Source organism: Natator depressus, chromosome 3, assembly GCF_965152275.1.
Source record: "Natator depressus isolate rNatDep1 chromosome 3, rNatDep2.hap1, whole genome shotgun sequence".
Classification (NCBI taxonomy): Eukaryota; Metazoa; Chordata; order Testudines; family Cheloniidae; genus Natator; species Natator depressus.
Window position 1 is genome coordinate 103,755,428 of NC_134236.1, and position 19,936 is coordinate 103,775,363.

The 19,936-nt window shown below is 41.4% G+C and overlaps 1 protein-coding gene across 8 annotated transcripts in view; it reads right to left on the reverse strand.

Moving 5' to 3' along the window:
- AHI1 (Abelson helper integration site 1) overlaps positions 1-19,936 on the reverse strand; it is a 195,510-nt gene that overhangs the window by 84,141 nt on the left and 91,433 nt on the right. Inside the window, exon 22 of one of the 8 annotated variants that reach the window (XM_074948476.1) lies at positions 9,016-9,038. The exons of the other annotated variants lie outside the window; for them this stretch is intronic. Coding sequence (XP_074804577.1) covers positions 9,031-9,038 — 8 coding nt within the window. The 3' untranslated portion in view covers positions 9,016-9,030. Of the gene's footprint in view, positions 1-9,015; positions 9,039-19,936 lie in introns of those variants that run through there. 8 annotated transcript variants of the gene reach the window in all.

The window sequence follows — 19,936 nt, forward strand, 5'->3', positions numbered from 1 at the left end:
TCAGTGCAGACACTCACTATAGCGACTGGAGGGGTTCTTGCTGTAGTTAATCCACTTCCCTAGAACGCTTAAGTACATCGCTCAAGAGTGTGGTGAGCGACGTAGTGGGGTCAACTAACTTTTTAGTGTAAACCAGGCCTTAGGTAAAAAGGGATATGCAGTGGGAAATAACATCCGTATTGGCATATCAATGCTTCTACTACCAGCTCAACAAGCAATTTTCCATTGGATTCCCAAACACCAATGAATGGGACAACTTCCAGCTCCTCACAGATTAGATCTCTCAATCAGCCTGCAGTGACACCATAAAAAAAATTGTTATTGTGCCTTCCCCCAAAGGGGCCAGAAGTTGCCCCAGTCACTGGTGTTTGAGAATCCAATGGAAAAGTGCTTGTTGAGCTGGTAGTAGAAGCATTAATATGCCTGAAGCTCTATAATACGGATGTTATTTCCCACTGCATGTCCCCCACTGATTATTACTACCATAAGTAGGGGAAATTCATGTAATGATGTAGGTCTACGCACTAACTTCCATTGCTGGATCAAAGGTATACATGCAAATATAAGCAGACTATGATCCGACCCCTAGGTTCCACACCACAGTAATCCTCCACAGCAGAACCGTGGAGAGCAATATTTGAGCCAGAAAACTTCAATCCTGTGCTTTCCCTTTTCTCATGGATTTACTGGCATTGTACAAAGGCACAACCAATATAAAGAATTTGGCCCAAAATATAACTAAGCTATGCCTGCAGTATCACAAATAAAAACAATACAAAATAATCCCAACATTTTAGTTAGAGATTAAAATGAAATAGATTTAGTAGGCTACGCACCGAACCATTATTTCTTGGTAATCTTATCTAAATGTCAGCTAGTGAGATGTAGTTTCTTGCAGATGTAATTTCCCACAATATATAAACACTACAAGTAGTGACAGGTTTCAGAGTAGCAGCCGTGTTAGTCTGTATCCGCAAAAAGAAAAGGAGGACTTGTGGCACCTTAGAGACTAACATTTATTTGAGCATAAGCTTTCGTGAGCTACAGCTCACTTCATCGGATGCATTCAGTGGAGCTTATGCTCAAATAAATTTGTTAGTCTCTAAGGTGCCACAAGTCCTCCTTTTCTTTTTACTACTAGCAGTAGCTCAAGTCCAAGACACTGTTTTAAAGTAAAGAGCATGTACATAATACACGCTAATAAGATCAATCTGCACTACCCATGGCCAAACACAGACTGACCTGATAGGCAGCAGGCAGAAATTTGAGGGAATTCAGCATATTTAATCATTCTAAGGGATCGCCTTCCTACCAACAGTAATAATTTTCCAAAAGAGTTGGGGGGATTGGATCATTAGGAAACTGGGAAACTGAAGGAGAGTGCCACAAAAAGACGCTCAGGTGATGTTTTCTGTAATATTTCTTCCCCTTCAGGAATGTGTGTGTTCAACATACACTACTGGACCCAGACCTTTTTGACTTTACCTCTTTTTGGAGCTCTGAATTCCACTAGTGCACAAATAAAATGCACTATTTTTCCTCTCTCTCTCTCTTTTTTTTTTTACACGTGCAGTTCTTGAAAAGTTATACCCCAAATACTATCAGTTTCCCCACACTGACAGGGCATATTCTCCTTTTAGCTACATACTGTTATTAAATAAAAAGGTCTTACAAAAATATATCCCATAAAATTCCTTCTTGCGAAAATATGTATCTGACATGTTTGCACAAATTCCTGTTATGTTACATAGGACAGTTACATCTCTGAAATGTCTCTCATTTCAAGGGATGTCACTCATTCATGTACCACACAAATGTGATGGCCTTTCCAGTTTTACTGTTGTAAATTATTTGCATAAAAATGCAGAATCTTAAGTGAGGTTATGGAAAGTGTGCATAATGTGCACTATGAAACTTTTAATGGGTCAGTTACTGTGCAACACATTGGTATGCTTCAGAATTCACATCCCTGTAGTGCACATTATTGCAAGGTGTACACAAGCCATTGAGGAATGTGTCTGACATTGTTTTAATCTTCCTGTGATAATAGTTTTTGTGTGACCCTTATTGTGGGTCTTTGTCACACACTAAGTTCCAAATTGGGCTAACCAGGTTATGAGGTATAAGTCATAAAACAAAATTAATTCAAGGAAGGAGAAAATTAAAATTAAGGAAGTACTGGTAGCTTTGATTTAGTTGTCATATAAACAGCTGAAGAGTAGCACTTAATTGTACATAATTTGTCATTGGTAATTAAATGCCATTAAGTTTAAAAAAAATCAAGAACATGTTAATTAATAGTCCATACCATTACGGCAACAGACACTATGACCCCTGTAGTTTTCAGCTGTTTCTTTCCACAAAGTGGATAAGGGAAAATGAATGCAGACCTAGTGTCAATAAGCCTGGGTAAGGGTGCTGAATCGATAACATCATTGTCATAAAGGCAATGGTTTTCACAAAAGGTTTAAAGAAAAACTGGATTATGCCACATAACTTATTTTTAAACAACTGAAAATTTCCCTTCAAAATTGCAAATATATCTTGAGAAAGCAATTATCCTTTTGCAAAGTTTATCAAGGTTAATAAAAAAGGGGAAAAAGTATGTTAATATGTGAAGTAAAAGAAGAAGCTAGTTTTTTATTACACTGACAGTGCTTAGTATTACTGTGCTGAAGATGTGTTCAAGAGGTACACAGAGACTGTAGGCTTGGGGAGAGGAGATGCCTCACACAGAGGTTATAATTTCTGGGCGTGGTCATACTGCTGCTTCAGCTACACTATTTTAAAGTACCCCCTACTGAAACTGAGTAAATGCCATTTACTGGAACCTTGAAACAAGCTTTGTTTGGCTATTACAAGAAGAATGTGACTGTGACCCAGATCCAGCAAAGTACTTAAGCACATACTTTAAGCATGCAAGAAGCCCTATTGATTTCAATAGGACTACTCACATGCTTAAAGTTAAGCACATACTTAAATTGTTTGTTGGATCAGGGATGAGATTAGGAAGAGATATGGAAGAATGAAAATTAGGTAGAAAAGAAAGTCCAAAATAATCTAGTTTACTGGTTCCACAACTGAAAAGAAAAAAATAAATGATAATGGGTAGGTAACATTTCAACTACTCGGTATCACGCTCACACTTATGATAAGCAGTTTATCATCTTGCTTTACAGATGAGAAGCTGTAACTAAAATCCAACACCTTGCCTGAACTTAGACCACCTTGATTACTTTACAGATTCACCCATTAAAAAATTTGCAACGCAGTCCCCTCAGTAGAGAAACTGACCAGTCACTGCACGCAGTAAACTTGTACGTTTCTGTATTGCTCACCAGCTTTCGTTTGTGAACTGAGTGTTGACTAAAAACAAACAAAAATGATGAACCTTTCAACCAAAAGCACTTGAAGAACATATGCAGCATTTTCATCTCATCTCTGTTCAAGGAAAAGATTTCCAGCAAACCCACATGCAGTATTCTGGAAAATATAAATCAGCTTTATCTTTCAGATCTTTACTGTGACCACAATACCCACTGTTTGCACTTCAGCCTATTTTCCTTCTTGAGTTAGCACATTCAGCAAGTACAGAATATTCATTTCCAAACAACACTACCAGGAAATCCTATGACATCACAGCTTGCCAAAAAATCCTGACCAGTATTTTACTAAACCTAAAAAATGCAAGACCACAAATTGAGAACAAGTCAGCCATAATATACTAATTGTAATATCTCCAAGAGTAACTGAATAACAAAATATCTGTGCAAGTAGATATGCCTTATTACTATATATTCAGAAAATAAGGCCACGATCTCAATTCTTAATGGACTTTTATCCATGTTATTTTCCAGTTTTTGAAGCTGTTAGGTTATTGGATATTTTGAGTACAGAAATGCAATGCAACCTGCATTATATACATGCATATGCAACAAGAAGCATGTTTTCAAAATTTAACATGTTTGACAGATAAACTACGGCATTTTAAGGAGATCCATTCCCATCACTGAAGCATGCATAAAAAAAGGCGCTTTCTAATTCATTTCCTTCTATATTTGGAAATTATACAGCAACTTTTTATAAGAAAATCTCAAAGCACTTTACCACCAAACTCACTGTGAAAGCCACCCTGTGAGGTATATTAGTATTGTTTCCCCCATCTTAGAGCAAAATGAAGCAGAGAAGTGAAATGGTTTGTGTCAAGGGTGTAGTCACAGGTGGAGTTAGGCTGGCCATAGCCCATCCCATTAGCTCCAGGCCCACCAAAATCTGAGCATGTGTGAACACCCCACCCTCCTCTGCAACAACAGCAGCAGATTGCTCCCGGGGCTGGGGAAGGGGAGGGAGAACCTTCATTTCTGGGACTGTCTTCTCCACTTCCCACAGCTGTTGCAGGTTAGTCAGTAACTGTTCTGTCCCTGTCTCTCTCCCCACACCAGCAACATGGAGGAAGGGTGCGCACAACTAGGGGCTAGGGGGAACACAATCCTCTGCAGGGACCTGTATGGGCTCCTCAGAACCCCCATAGACTGTGGTGGGGAGAAGGGAAGCAGCCCAGGGCTGCAAGGGTCAGAGCCAGGCCACTGCAGCTACAGGACAGAAGGGAACAGGAGCTGCTGCTTCTTCAGTGTAGGAAACAGCACATTACACAAGAGGTACTGGAAAAACTGGGTAGCTGGGACAGGAAATGGGGCGAGGTGCCAGAGCCAAAGAAGGGCCCAGCCAAGCTCTCAGGTCATTGCCTGTCCACCATAAGCTGGGGCCCACCCAAATTTCCATTCCTAGCTATGCCACTCATTTGTCTAATGTCAAAGCAGCAGGTTATTGGCAGACCTGGGAATAGATTCCAGGGATTTTTATTTCCAATCCTTTTATCTAGTTAGAAGTCCATGATGCCTCCCAACACTACCTCAGTGGCCCCTTTTGGCCTTGGGATCTATGAAGTTGAGGCTGAAGGCAAGGATGGATGTTGTTCTCTTCCTAGAACTTAGGTTTTATAACTGTGAATCTTTAGTATACCCCGTGAAAGGGAAGAACAGTCTTTTGTTGAACCACTTTGTTACATCCACCAAAAGGGAAGATCTGGAGTTTAGTTTTGAGGAGGAAAGTCTGCACTGTAATAACGTGGTGCCAGAGAAATGGAATGTCGAAAGCTCTGTCAACAAAGCGAGACCAAGGAGGAAAGCTTGCCTTATAGTACCACAGCAAGCTGTGGTGTAGGATCAACAGAAGCGGTTGCCCTCCTTCAACTAATGTACATACAGCCCCGCTGAACAGTAAGCTCAGACAGCTGCACAGCAGATGCAATGGTTTCAGCCTTTCAAGACTCAAGTCCAAACCTGTCAGCCAATCTAATGCCATCTGGCGATTTCACTAGTGGCTCTGGCCCCATTCCAACCTGGGCCATCTATACCTGTCTCTATTTTTCACTAGAAAAGGTCACGTTCCTTACCAAGTCCTGAATGAAGAAGAGTTGAAGGACTATAGTTTTGTGAAGTTTGCCATCCCTGAATGGCTTGAAATAGTGGAAGAACTCTATCATCAATCATCATTATCATCAGACCAAGTCCATTTCTGGGCTCAAGGATTATAAGACTTTGTTGCTTACACTTATAGACTTTAAAGACAGAAGGGCCTTCATGATAATCTAGTCTGACCTCCCGCACTTTGCAGGCCACAGAACCTCACCGACTCACTCCTGCAATAGACCCATAACCTCTAGCTGAGTTACTGAAATCCTCAAATCTTGAAGATTTCAACTCTGTAACTTGAAACCTTTACATCAAACCAGCAAGAAACCCCTACCCAGGGCCGCATTAAGACCTTTAGAGCCCCTAAGCACTGAAAAGATTATGGTGCCCCCCCCATATGTAATTCAAAATAAAAACAATACTATACCGTAAAATAAAATTTTATTTTTCGAAATGACACAAAACTTACATGTATGCTGAAATTAAAATAGCTTCTTTCTAGATTTTCTGATTGCAAAATTCTGGATAAGTTCATTGAAGCTGACTCGACGAAGCATGTCCGCTTCCATACACAATAGGGAAACTGAATCAAGTGTGTCCTGACACATTGTTGTTCTCTGAGGGTTTTTTATTCTTTTCAGCTGAGAAAGAGAGCGTTCTGCGGAACAATTAATCATCATCAATGTTAGAAAAATACATAGTGCGATCTCTACATTTGAAAATACACATTGTATTCCATCTTTCAATATTGTGTCATGAAGATGAATGTGACTGAATTTCATTTTTCCTGTTTCACTAAACTTTGTGCACATATAACAGTGGAACTGCCGTACTTCTCCACAGAGATTCATGTTCAAGTCAACAGGGTAGGAGTCAACTAGCTTTTGGGAACCTTGTGAATATTGTTCATCAGATAAGTCCATATCGTTTAGAAGAGAAAATCTACTTGATACTTCCTTGTACACTTCACAACTCCTCTTCATATGAGCTTCAAGTGTATCAATTATAGCGTAGTAAGTAGATACGTGAAATTTGTCTCTAGGATTCAATGCTGTTTCTGTTGCACTGCTATCATTTGCTTGTTTTTTCCTGATTCACTTGTGGGACTGGGCTTCTTTGTAGTTATATCAAAAGATATCTTGCCTGATACTGTCTTCAAATCTTTCAAAATCATTCCTCAAAGTGTGTAAGTGGTCTGCTAACGATTGACAGAGGTCTACACATGTTTTCAAATCCAATTCTTTTTCCTGGAGAGCTTGACTTGTGTGGTAAAAGTGTTGTAAGATTTCATTCCACATGGTCAACATGAATACAAACTCTAGTTCTGGCATCTTGTTTGCAATGTTTTCTGCCTCTTGTATAGTTTCTCCCTTTTGTGACTGGTCTTCAGCTGTGCTTTCTAATGCACCCACAATCTTTGAGTAGGACTCCAGAATTGCACTTGTTGCCCCTGCATGTGCCTCCCAGCGAGTATTAGAAAGAGATTTCAACACATGATCATTGCTCAAATACGTTTCAAGAACTCCCCATTGGTGTGTGGAGGCAGAGAAAAATGTATAAAGTAACTGGACTGTTGAGAAAAAACTTACTGCCACCGGACAACAATCAACAGCACTGTGGCCAACAAGACTGAGAGAGTGTGCAGCACATGCAGCGGCGTATTATCGCCTAGGCCGACAAGGCCTAGGCCTAGCGCGGCAAACTTGCAGGGGGGGCAAATTTATAATAGCCATAGGTGCTGACTTTACCCGGTGCTGGTGGGTGCTTGCGCCCCCCCCGCCTCAACTCTGCCCCCCAAATCCCCAGCCCCGTCTCCTTCCCCCTCTCTCCCAGGCTTGCCGCAAGAAAGCGCTGGGAGGGAGGAGAAGTGGAGCGGCGGCACGCTCAGGGGAGGAGGTGGAGTGGAGGTGAGCTGGGGGAGTGGGGAGGGCAGCAGCAAGTAACCCGGGGCGGGGGGGGCAGAGGAACCACACCCTACCCCAGCTCACCTCCGCTCCACTGCTGCCTCCTCCCCCGAGCGCACAGCTGTTCTGCTTCTACCCCCTCCCTCCTAGGCTTGTCACAGGAAACAGCTGCTGGTGGGTTCAAACGAATTTGTACAAAAACTAAAACAAGTTCACATGGGGCCTGGGGCGGCAAAATCATGAATCTGCCACTGAGCACATGGTATGAATATGGCATATTTGTTCTGTTCTAAAAGTTTCTTCTCCATTCCTTGATAACGCCCTGACATGTTGGCAGCGTTGTCATAAGATTGACCTCTGCACTTTGAGAAATCTAGTTTACAAACTTGGCACAGATAATGCAGTACTTGATTTGCCATTTCTTCACCAGTGTGGCTTTTCAAATTGAGGAATGTTATAAATTGTTCAACTGGTTTTCCATCTGTGGGAGACACATATCTTAGTACAATACTCAATTGATCAATATGTGAAAGATCAGGTGTAGAATTGACAGATAAACTGAAGTACCCAGCAGTACTTATTTCATCCAAAATAGCTGAACGAACTTTGTCACTCATTAGACCAATGAGTTCATCACATATTGTCTTGGATAAGTATGATGAGTTACCTTTGCCAGCATTCCCATATTTTGAGATATGGCCTGCTAAAAATGGGTCAAACTGAGCCACAAGCTCCAACAATCCCAAGAAATTTCCATTCTGCAATGATCCAAATGTGTCATTTGATCCCCGGAAAGGCAGACCACGTTTAGCTGATGTTTGAATAACAGCTAGAACACGCTGCAAGACATGTTGCCAGTATTCACGCTCCCCTTTAATTTCTTCTTCCAATTTTCGTGTCAAACCAAAGCCCTGTCTTTGATTTAAATATGTCAACATTGAAACTCTGTGAGTAGTGCTATTTTCTGTTCAATTAAAACAGTATTCCACCAGTCACTAAATCCATCTGCAGCAAACCGGGATGTTGAAGGTTTATATGCAAAAAGTTTGCAAACAAAACAGTACACAGACCCTGTTGATGGTGAATACAGTAGCCATTCTCGAGTATATTGCTCACCATTCGCTTTCATGCCAAAAAATATTTTTTTGTGAACAATATCTTGTTTGTTTGCCATTGGTAAAAGTCCGACGTGATTTCTCAAATGGCCCAGTGAGGTGCTGACAGTCATTTGGTCCATGATCTATCCAGTAAGCTACATCATCGGTACTGAAATTAACCCACATATCAGGTCTTTTCTCCTATTATTTACAGCATGAGCAGGTTCAGTCTCTGACACATCCACACCTTCTAGAACAATGTCTGTTTTACCACCAGGAGTAAGATGATCAGTTACAGTCTCTGACACATCCACATGTTCTGGAATCGTGTTTGTTTCACCAATAGAAGAAGGGTCAGTCTCTGAAACACCTGCAGGTTTTGGAACGATGTCTGTGCTACTGAGAGAAGATGTTGCTTCTGATGGATTCGCTTTGAAAAATGATGTCAGCTTTGGAAGATTTTGGAAAATTTCACTAGTTTTTTGTTTCTTTTCTTCCGCCAGTTTACGTTTCTGTGCTCCATTCAGTTGGTTACATTTCATCCTGCCCCTTATCTCAGTTATCTAAACTTAAAAAAAAAACCAAATTACACAACATACACTATTTTTATGTGTGTATATATACACACACACGAAAATAGTGTATATATATATATGAAATAAAAAAATAATCAAGTACGTATAACTCAGAAGAATATATCAATAATAAAATAAATTTATTGCAATACATGACAGGATCTGATTTCCTCGCATTATTTCGATCTACGTTAGTAGGACGCCCCCCTGGTTTAGGTGGGGTAAGTAATAAAAAGAGAACAGAAAAACAGGGAAAAAGTGTGTAGTGGAGTGTAAGGAAGTCTAACAAAGTTCTGATTTTTCCCATGATGACTACTTCAATGCTTTTTTTGAAATATTAAATATCAATTTTAAATCTTTTTTTTTTTTTTTGGTGCCCCCTGCTTTGCTGGTGCCCTAAGCATGTGCTTCGTCTGCCTATTGGGTAATCCAGCCCTGCCCCTACCCCATGCTGCAAAGGGAGGTGAAAAACTTCAGGGTCTCTGTCATTCTGACCTGTTGGAAAATTCCTTCCTGACCCCAAATATGGTTTCCACCCAGTTAGACCCTGAGCATGTGGGTGAGACCCACCAACTCAAAACCCTCCCCATCTGGTGTCCCATCTCCGGCAGTTGAAGATATTTGCTAATAGCAGATGGGCCATATGCCATTGAAGGCGATCTCATCATGCCATCCCCTCCATAAATTTATCAAGCGAAGCCTTGAGACAAGTTAGGCTTTTTGCTCCCAGTACTCACCTTGGAAAGCTGTTCCAGAACCTCACTCCTCTGATGGTTAGAAATCTTCATCTTTAGAAAGCCTAAACTTGTTAATGGCCAGTTTACATCCATTCGTTCCTGTGCCAACATTAGCCCTTAATTTAAATAACTCCTCTCCCTCCCCGGTGTTCCCTCTCTATTAATACATCAGAGGGACAATCATATCCCCTCTCAGCTTTTGTTTTGTTAGGCTAAACAAACCAAGATCCTTGAGTCGCCTCTCTTAAGGCAAGTTCTCCATTCCTCTGATCATCCTAGCAGCCCTTCTCTGTACCTGTTCCAGTTTGAATTCATCTTTCTTAAACACTGGAAACCAAAACTGCACACAGCATTCCATAGGCCGTCTCACCAGTGCCTTGTACAATGGTAATAACACTTCCCTATCTCTACTGGAAATACCTCGCCTGATGTATCCTAGGATTGCTTTAGCCTTTTTCACAGCCACATCACATTGGCATCTCACAGTAATCCCGTGTTCAACCTATACACCCAGGCATTTCTCCTCCTCTGCCACTTCCAACTGGTAAATCCCCAACTTATAGCTAAAATTTTTGTTGTTAGTCCCTAAGTGCATGACTTTGCACTATAAAATTTCATCCTATTTCTATTTCCCCAGTTTTCAAGGTCATCCAAATCTTCACGTATGATATTCCACTCCTCCCCCACATTGGCAATACCTCCCAACTTTGTGTCATCTGCAAATTTTATTAACACACTTCCACTTTTTGTGCCGAGGTCATTAATAAACATGTTAAATAAGTTTGATCTTAAGACAGATACTTGAGGGTCTCCTCTAGTAACCTCCCTCCACCCTGACAGTTCATCTTTCAGTATGACCTGTTGTAGTCTTCCCTTTAACCAGTTCCTTATCCACCTTTTGATTCATGTATTAATCCCCATCTTCTCCAGTTTCATGAATAATTTCCTTGCCAGTCATCGAGCTAGGGGAATACAAGGACCCCACAATGCCTGAGGTAGGCCACCATGATGGAGAAAACCTTGGTGAAGACCTTTGGAGCAGTGGTGAGTCCAAATGAAAGGACTCTGTATTGAAAATGGTGTAAGCTGATGGTGAACCTCAGGAACCATCTGTCAGTCAGATGAATGTCTGTGAAAATAAGCATCCTGCATATCAAGAGCTGTAAATAACGTGCCTTCTTCTAATGATGGGATGATTGCTGCTAATGTGACCATAGGAAACTTGTGTTTGTGGCTGAAGCGATTATGATGGTGGAGGTCCAGAATTGGCTTCCATCCGCATTTCCTGACACCCAAAAAGGAAGAAGTTGAATAGAATCCCATCCCTGGGTATTCCAAAGGAACCCACTCTATTGCTCCTCTTTGCAGTAAGGAGTTCATCTCTAGGTCAGGATGCTGTTGCGAGAGGGGTCCCAGAGGAGAGATCGGGGAGTGGGCTCTGGATGAGGTACCATGATGAACTCTATCATATGACGACATTTAGCAAGCACTCGTCTATCGCTATTAGATTCCAGCCTGGAAAGAAGAGTGCTAGATGACCCTGGAAGGGAGTGGGGTGGTTGTATAGCAGTAGGCAAGGCGGTGACTGCTCTCTAGAGTTCCTCAGAAATCTCTCTCCTGTGGGGGTTGCATCTGGAAGGAGGAAGGCTGTGAGGGTGGACCCTGAGGATGAGATCTTTGAGTCTTTTGATGCTTCCATGGTTTTTCATAAGGCCTCTGATGGAAAAATTGGGAGATTCTGTAATGCTGTGTGGGTGGTAGAATTTACATTTCAGCGCAGGTGCGTAAATACCCAAAGAACAAAGTGTAGCTCTTGAATAATTGAGGGTTTGAAGGGAATCATCCATTTTCTGTTTAAAAAGATGGGATTCATCGAAAAGGTGGTTTTCACTGGTATTTTATATCTCCCTGGGAAAACCAGAAGAATGGAGCCACGATTCCCTCTGCATGACTACGCCTCTAGCCAGAGAGTGCAATGAGGTATCTGCCGCATCCACTGCTGATTGAAGCGATGTCTTTGCAACTAATTTCCCCTTTTCTATAATTGCCTGGAAGTGGGCACAGTCTTCTTGTGGCAGTTTTTCAGCAAAGTCCTCCAGTTTGCTGTAATTCAGCAAATTGTATTTGGCAAATAATGCCCGATAATTTGAAACCCTGAACTGAAAACTGGCTGAGAAGATCTTGCGGCTCAAAAGGTCTAACTGCTTGCCCTCCTTATTGAATGCGGTGGAGCATGGGGTGCTGTTGTCTAGCCCATTTCATTGTCACTTGGACAGGTGAATTGGGAGGGAGGGTGAGAAAAGAAACTCAGCCTATTTAGCTGGTACAGAGTAGTATTTTTCTGCCCCCTTGGGGGTAGGCATACATGTGGCCGGCATATGTCAAATCATTCTAGCTGGCTCAAGGATGGCATTGTTGATTGGCAGAGCAACTCTACATGGCACCGATGAGTGAAGTATGTCCAGCAGCTTATGCTGAGTGTCTTAGATCAACTCCAGGGGAATGTGCAGCTGCCACTCTATGCAGGAGATCTTGGCATTGGCAGTAGTCCTCAAGGGGTGGGGGAGATGCCCAAGCCACTGCCACATCAGGTGAGGACGATGGGAATCTTTCCTGCTCCAGTAGCCCTGTCAGAACCAGACTGGGCAGCTCTTCTTTATCACTGGTTCCAAGCATCTACCTGAAGGCAGCTGAGACAGGGAGATAGGCAAAGTTTCCCTCACAGAACAGATGGGTTCTGAGGGTGGGTATTGGGGCCAGGGTGCCCAATAGGGCTGAATGATGGATCAAGAGGTTGTAGTGGGCCGCATGGTGTGGGGAACCAGTGACTTCATGGCAACTGGAGTGGAGCATATTGCTATGATATGGAAGGCCTCCACTGGTACTCATACGGACGGGAGGGGATGGACGGTCTCTGCCCCTCATCCAACTCCTCCGAATACAAAAATCCAGAGACCAGTTCCATCGGTATTACCAGCAGAGCCGGTGGAAGCAGGTACCATCACAGGAACAGGGGGCAAGCAGTGCTTCAGCTTTGGCGTATCCTGAGCAGGAGATATAGTCTCTTGGAAATAGAAGGTTCCAGAAGGTGTGAGGACTTCGGCTTTCCCACGGCAAACAATTCCTGGGGCTCTGGCCCTTTTTCTGACCTCCCTGGAGTGAAGGGTATTCTTTCTGTCCCTGGAATCGGTACATGAGGGTCATCTTCCCCAGAGTGGGTGGATTTCAAACTCTGAGGGACACTGATGTTGATGGTGTGTGCTATTTGTACCTGATACTGGTGGATCTGTCAGTTTGTGGGGTCTCTTTTTGTGTTTGTGTGTTTTAGAGCGCACTCCCTCCCCATGACTGGGGCTCATCGAAGGAGCATCCTCTTTGTTAGGTTTGGAGGAATAGTTACTGCCAAGCTTATTTCAGAGTAACAGCCGTGTTAGTCTGTATTCGCAAAAAGAAAAGGAGTACTTGTGGCACGTTAGAGACTAACAAATTTATTTGAGCATAAGCTTTCGTGAGCTACAGCTCCGATGAAGTGAGCTATAGCTCACAAAAGCTTATGCTCAAATAAATTTGTTAGTCTCTAACGTGCCACAAGTACTCCTTTTCTTTTTGCCATGCTTATGTGCATGCTTCCTTACTTACTGACTAGGCCCCAGTGTGGGGTGAATAGTGGTGGTACTACCGGTGCTGGAATCTGACTCTGTAGCCGGAGGCACACTCCTCCTGGCTGTCTCGGGCCGATGTACCGGGGGGTTGCCCGGCCTGGCTCCGAATGAGGTCTCATGGTGACTTCCATGAGGTGCTTCCAGATGCGGAGAGCATCTACTTGAAGGCGCCTGAGATGGGGAGATATGGGTATGGCTGGGGAAGGACTGGTAGATACTGCAGATAGATGCAATGTAGGCTTCTCCCAAGCAGTAGAGGCAGCGTTGATGTTCATTGCTGACTGAGAAGGAACATGGGCAGGAGATGCAGATTTTAAAGCCTGGAGTCTTCGGCATAGTCCAGTACCCACATGTGGGTTGGTGGGCAGGATGGGAGTGTTTACTCAGAAACAAATCCCCCAAAGTCCCAATACTACTCCTAAAACTAGTAAACTACTAAAAACTATATAAACAGTAAAATACTCTAAAATTAACTATGTACAACTATATATTTTTAGAAGTGTGTCACACGCAAGAGGACACTAATAGTTCTGACCCAGACCATGCAGCAAGGATAAGAAACTGGAGATGTGATCAGCCTGCCTCGCCGTTTCTTACCTCAGATGAAACCATGAGGTGAGCCATGGGCGCGTGCGTAGATCAATGGACTATACTACTTTCAAATTCTCCAGCTCCGGACAAATGGTGTGCATACGAAAACCCTCAGTGGAATACAACAGGTACCATCACTTGAAGTAGTAGTAGTAGTAATGGTTCAAAAATGGAGACTATATAAAGGGACATGTTAATGTACGGTATGAGCAGATGCTGGTGAGGAGAGATCTGTTACTCTATTTCCTCCTATATCTTTTGTGTTTACAGTGACATGTGGGCTTACCTCACTACATATACATAATTACAGACAGGAGAGCAGACACATTAACTTTGTGTTGGAATGAATGACCAACTACCATCCTTTGAAGGAACTGGAAGCACTTCCGTGCTATCCTTGATGTAGAAACAATCCTATCACTCCTTTCAACGAGCAAAAATAGACTATTTGGCAGCATAATAAATCTTCCTTATAATACAGTGTGACCTCTCAGAAGTTCTGTCAATATCTGCTAGTCCAAAAACCACAGATGAGAGGCTAGGAATGCATGAGTTTATTTAGGGAATGCCCCACGAGGAGGTATCCCAGAATCTAAAGAATTGAAAGCAATCAGAATCAGCCTTTGACCTCAGGGTTTGAGACCAGATCCTATTGATCAACAAGAAGAATCAATAAGCTCATTACAGCCTAAGGTGGATTTGAAGGACATAACTGGAGTCCTTGTGCAGGTATTCCATTGTTTCAGACCCTGAAAGGCCTGGTGGGTGCGTTCTGAGCATCTTCAAAGTGAAACTTGCATGCCATGTGGAAAAGGCAGGGGTTTCTAAAAATCTTGCTTCATTCCTTCAATTATAATCCTGACAATGACAACGTAATGGTGAAAGAAGGTGAATTAAAAATTCAAATTCTGAGATAGTTTAAGAAAAGAGCAAAATTAAATGTTTACTCCCTATAAATGAGAATGTTTTTCATATTTTGTTACATACACACACACACACACACACACACACACACACACTCACTCAAGTATCCTTAAAATGACATTTTGCCATTATCAGCAATTGCCTACAGATAGCCCTGAGAGAAACTGAAGGTTAAGGTTTAGCACACATGCTACACAGCACTGAAACATCACAACATTGAAAATTATATGGCTTGGTTTTTAAAACAGTGGCCTCTTCATGTGCAATGCTCCATAAGGAAATACACAAGCATGCATTTTTCAAGCACTCACATAAAAGAGCAAATGGGTTTTACATATGAAAAGATCATCTTGGCACACTGATAAAAGAATCCATAAAATGCATATTAAGGTGTTAGGGTTTGAAAAATGTGTGCACAGGCATGTGTGTATACCAGGGACAGATGAAGCCCCTTTAAAACCAGGCCCCTATTGTAGGTGTACTTTGCTGTTTGCCCAATTTCCAAAATGAAGGGCCAAATCCAGGGATCCAGCATGCAGCCCAAATGGTAGGTATCTCCATGTTAGGAAAAAGAGGAAAGAATGGAAAGAATCATCCCCCATACCAGTGTGACCACAGCCCTAATATACTCTGCCTCAGGAGGTGGCGGTGGTGGTGGTAGTAGTAAGACTGGAGGGAGCCATGCAGAAATGCATCCTCTTCCCCCATCCACCTTATGCTCATTCTCATGAAGGGAGTCCCCCTTAAAACCTGAACTTTATACTGTGCAGAGGGTGTGTACTCCATTGCAGAGCCCCTGGGCAGTGAAACTTCAAGGTTCCACTGCCAAGAGCAGCTGGATTTGTCTCAAAGTATTATCTTGCGAGCATTTCCTGCCTCATGGCTCTCTCTCTTTAGAAAATGTATAGTGGATCTATTTTCAAAGGACTAAAAGTAGTTAACAGGATCTCTCAGTTAAGACTGAATTAAATTTGGTTCTTTTAGAATAGCATATAATTGAAAAAATAAGGGCATTTTCAGGCCAAATAATTTTTGGCAGATTAGTTTTACAATGCTACGTCATACCCTGATTTCGCAACTTACATCCATTGCTGCCAAACAGAGTAATGCTTCATTTAATCCGCACCCTTATATAATTTTGGCCGAGAGTACTTCCTTTACCCTGAAGGCACAGCAGTAATTATCCTAACATATACCAATTTCACATAAATATAAATGATGTTCTCTTGACAAAGTTTTTGGAATCTTCAAAGACTGCTGTTATTGTGCTCTGTATTTAGTGTAGTTTTCAGTCAAAGATTGTAATTAATATGCCTAGGAGTAACATGAAAAAGAACACATAATAGAGGAACGTGCATACCCTTGATCTCAGTATAAACAAATACACCAAGCTACACTGAGCTGAACTAGAAAATGCAAACTATTCTGACATTTATATTTATAACATCTAATCAATCAGCCAGAGGAAACTGAATGAGCAACTTTTAAAAACAGAATAAATAGATTGTTCTCATTAGTAAAGTAACAGACACAAAAATAATTAACTTTATTCTTATTGTATGTCAAAACATTTTTGTGGTTAGATGAGTCTACTTATGAAGATCTTACGTTTTCAAATTAAATATTATATAATTCATTTTTACTATTCCTTTTATACTTTGAAACACTTATAGTTATAATACTCCAGAGGTATGGGCCTGTATTCATGCCCTAGACCTACGTCAGATCCTGGACCCCAATATAGCTATTTTGTGCTGCTCCAGTGGCCACAGAGCAGGCTTATTTGGCTCCCTAGAGACTCTCGCTCTTGGTCATTCCCACTCATAGCCCCTGGGATCGGAGGCATGGCGGGGAAGAGAGGCGTGGTCAGAGCATTTGTACAAACAAATTCTTGGGAGCCATTAAAGCTAGATATAATTCAAAGAATCCCAGAGGCTGCTCTAAATTACACCAGGAGCTGATCCAGCCCTCAGCAGCTTCAGTATCAGGGTAGCATAAATAGAGCTGGCTGCAGTTGAGGATTAAATCCAGGTGTTTAATTCCCCCTGAAATCAATGAGAGTTTTGTGTACAAAAATTCTGCAGGATGTTGCCCCCAAAATGTAAATGGTATGGAAAAAAATGGTCTAGACATACACTAAAGGTGGGAAGCAGTATGTGGGCGGGGGGAGATTTTAAGAAAATTAAGTTTTCTTTTTGTTCAACATTTTCAGTTTTTTTCTTTTTGATGAAAAATTCAAAACAATTTTTTTTACTGAACCAAAAAATTTCATACATTTAGGGGATGGGGTGGGGTGTCTCTCCTTTCTCTTACTTCTTTTCCTGACAGGAAAAGTGAGAGAAAAGTAAAAATGTGAAATAAAATAACACTTCAACAAAGAGCCTGATCTTCAGCTGATATTAGCCTTTTAATAAGTGCTTTATGGCTCTACTCAATTCTTTTTATAAAAACATAAGAAAAAAAGACCATTTTTTTTTTGGAAAACACATCAAATTTCTTCCCCAAATCCTTTTTGAATGTATAGTTTAAAGTGACTTAGTGCAGTTGTACAGTTAAAATTAAAACCCAGTCTATGTAAAGAGTTGGAGAAGGATATTATCTAAAATAGCTTGTAAATCAGGGGCAAATAAGCAACTGGAGTAATATTAATAAAAGCATAGAGACTAAAAAGGAAATGTATGCTTACTAACATAATGTGATTCCTTTCTAACTAGCTTCTCTGATATCAGGGCTGTATTTATTTATGTTTAAACCCTGAAAAGGAAGAAGAGACAGAAAGACACCAGGAAATCAAGTAGGGACTTCGCCATTGCTACTGGTTTTATGTGGAAGGCACTCACACACTACAGAGATGGTTATAAAAAACTCTAAGAGAGGATAAAATCGTGAGAACTGGCAACACTGCAATAATCATCAAGGATTCTAAAATACATATTAGTTATGAATGGTAAGCATATTTGCATAGGTGTGGGATTTTGTAACAAAGCTTTTGCTTTCGCCTTCCCCCTACAAGAAAGAGAAAATTTGAGATTTGGTGGCTATTTAATCAATGTAGAATCTGAATGTCCTTTTTTGGTATCCTTTATATCTCTAAGATTTTGACATTACCATTTATCTGAGACCATAATAAAAATATATTTTTTAGTCGTCCATCAAATATAATGGAGGGTTTAACGACAATAGTCAGCTCTGCTAATATCTTCAGAGAGAAAGAAAGACTCCTTTGAAGTTGCTTTCACTTTCTTTAGTTGGAAAACCCCTTGACTATCAGCTGTGTTAACTGAGAGAAACATTCTAATTGTTCTCATCTTTGCCAACATTTTTTTTTTTTAAATACAAGAACCATCACGTTCCCAACACAGATGTAATTTATTTTTAAGAGCAGGTTTAATCCATTGTTTTCAATGAAGTCAGTATTTTAGTGAAACTAGCTGGGCAGTATTTACAGTCAAACAGTGATCTTTCACAAAACCAGTGTTAATTATTAGGCCAATTACTAATTGTAATTGGCCCAATTTTGATGTTCTTATATAGTCTTTGCTCAGCAAACTCCTGAACTCAATGGAAGGTACAGAATTCAATGGGGGATACCTGAGAATCTCAAGATTGGGCCCATTTTTTATTTTTAAAATTGTGCTATAGACATAAAAGGTATTTTAGAGGTCAATAGGAAGGTGAAGTCTCTGTCCAGAGATGTTTACAATTTAAAATGAGATAGGTAAATAAAAACGATTAGGGAGTTAATTGTTCTCCAGGGAGTGAAAGTTTAAAAGCCAGGGGCATTGTTGTTTCTTTATTAGTTAGTTTTTAAAAAGTAATGACCAAGATAATGGGGTAGCATGAAAGACAGTACAAAGATGAGAACATTATAAGGAAATGAAGGGTGTGATTAAGAGGGAAGGGCTTGGATAGTACAAAGTGCAGGAAGGTGGGATGAGATAATATCAACACTGAAATGTGCGGAGGAGCAGAGTTGTGCAGAGTGAGGAAGGCAAGTAAAAGGAGTCTGCATTTGACTGCAAAAGGCAAGCATTAAAGAAGTTCTTTAAAGCTTTCATGTACATCTAGCATAGATCATGGAATCTCTCTCCTATTACTCAACAAGGAAATTCCATTTACTCTGCACACAGCAAAGGCACAAGAACAATAAGGGGCTTTACTCCATTGCTACACTCTGGATTTGGAGTTGGGGAAATTCCCTTCAATTCAGGCTACTTGTGCCTGGTGAGAACAGAATTTAGCCCTGAAAAAGCAGCTAAATGTAGTAGTGTGCACATCTTCTAGGGGCTCTTATAAAGAGTTGACCCTCAACATTTTTGCAAACATGTTTAAGTGCATGGGTTTTTTTTTTTTTTTTTTTTTTTTTTTTTTAAAGATAATTCACAGGCCACTGGAATAGCCATCCATGAAAAAGTCAGAATTACTGTGCAACAGACCTTAGTCCCCCACAAGATTAGCATGATATGGCCAGATAAATCACATATCAGAGAACTTAATCTGACTGACAAACTATGGGGAAGGAAGAAAGTCACAGCTAAAGTACAGGACAGTGAGTCAGGAAATCTATGTTCTTTTCCAGTGGTTCTCAAACTGTGGGTCCAGGACCCCAAAGTGAGTTGCGATCCTGTTTTAATGGGGTCACCAGGGCTGGCTTAGACTTGCCAGGGCCCAGGGCCGAAACCCTAGCCCCACTGCCCCCGACCAAAGCCCAAGGGCTTCAGCCCTGGGCAGTGGGGCTCAGGATACAGGCCTCCGGGCTTCGGCTTGCCCAGGCAGGGTGGTGGAGCTTGGGCAGGCTCAGGCTTCGGACCCCGCTTCTGGGGTCGTGTAGCAATTTTTGTTGTCAGAAGGGGGTAGCGGTGCAATGAAGTTTGAGAACCCCTGTTCTATTCCTATCTCTGACAAGCTTCCTGTTGAATGTAGGGAAATTGCTTAATCTCTCAGTGCCTCTGTTTCCCCATCTGTAAAATGG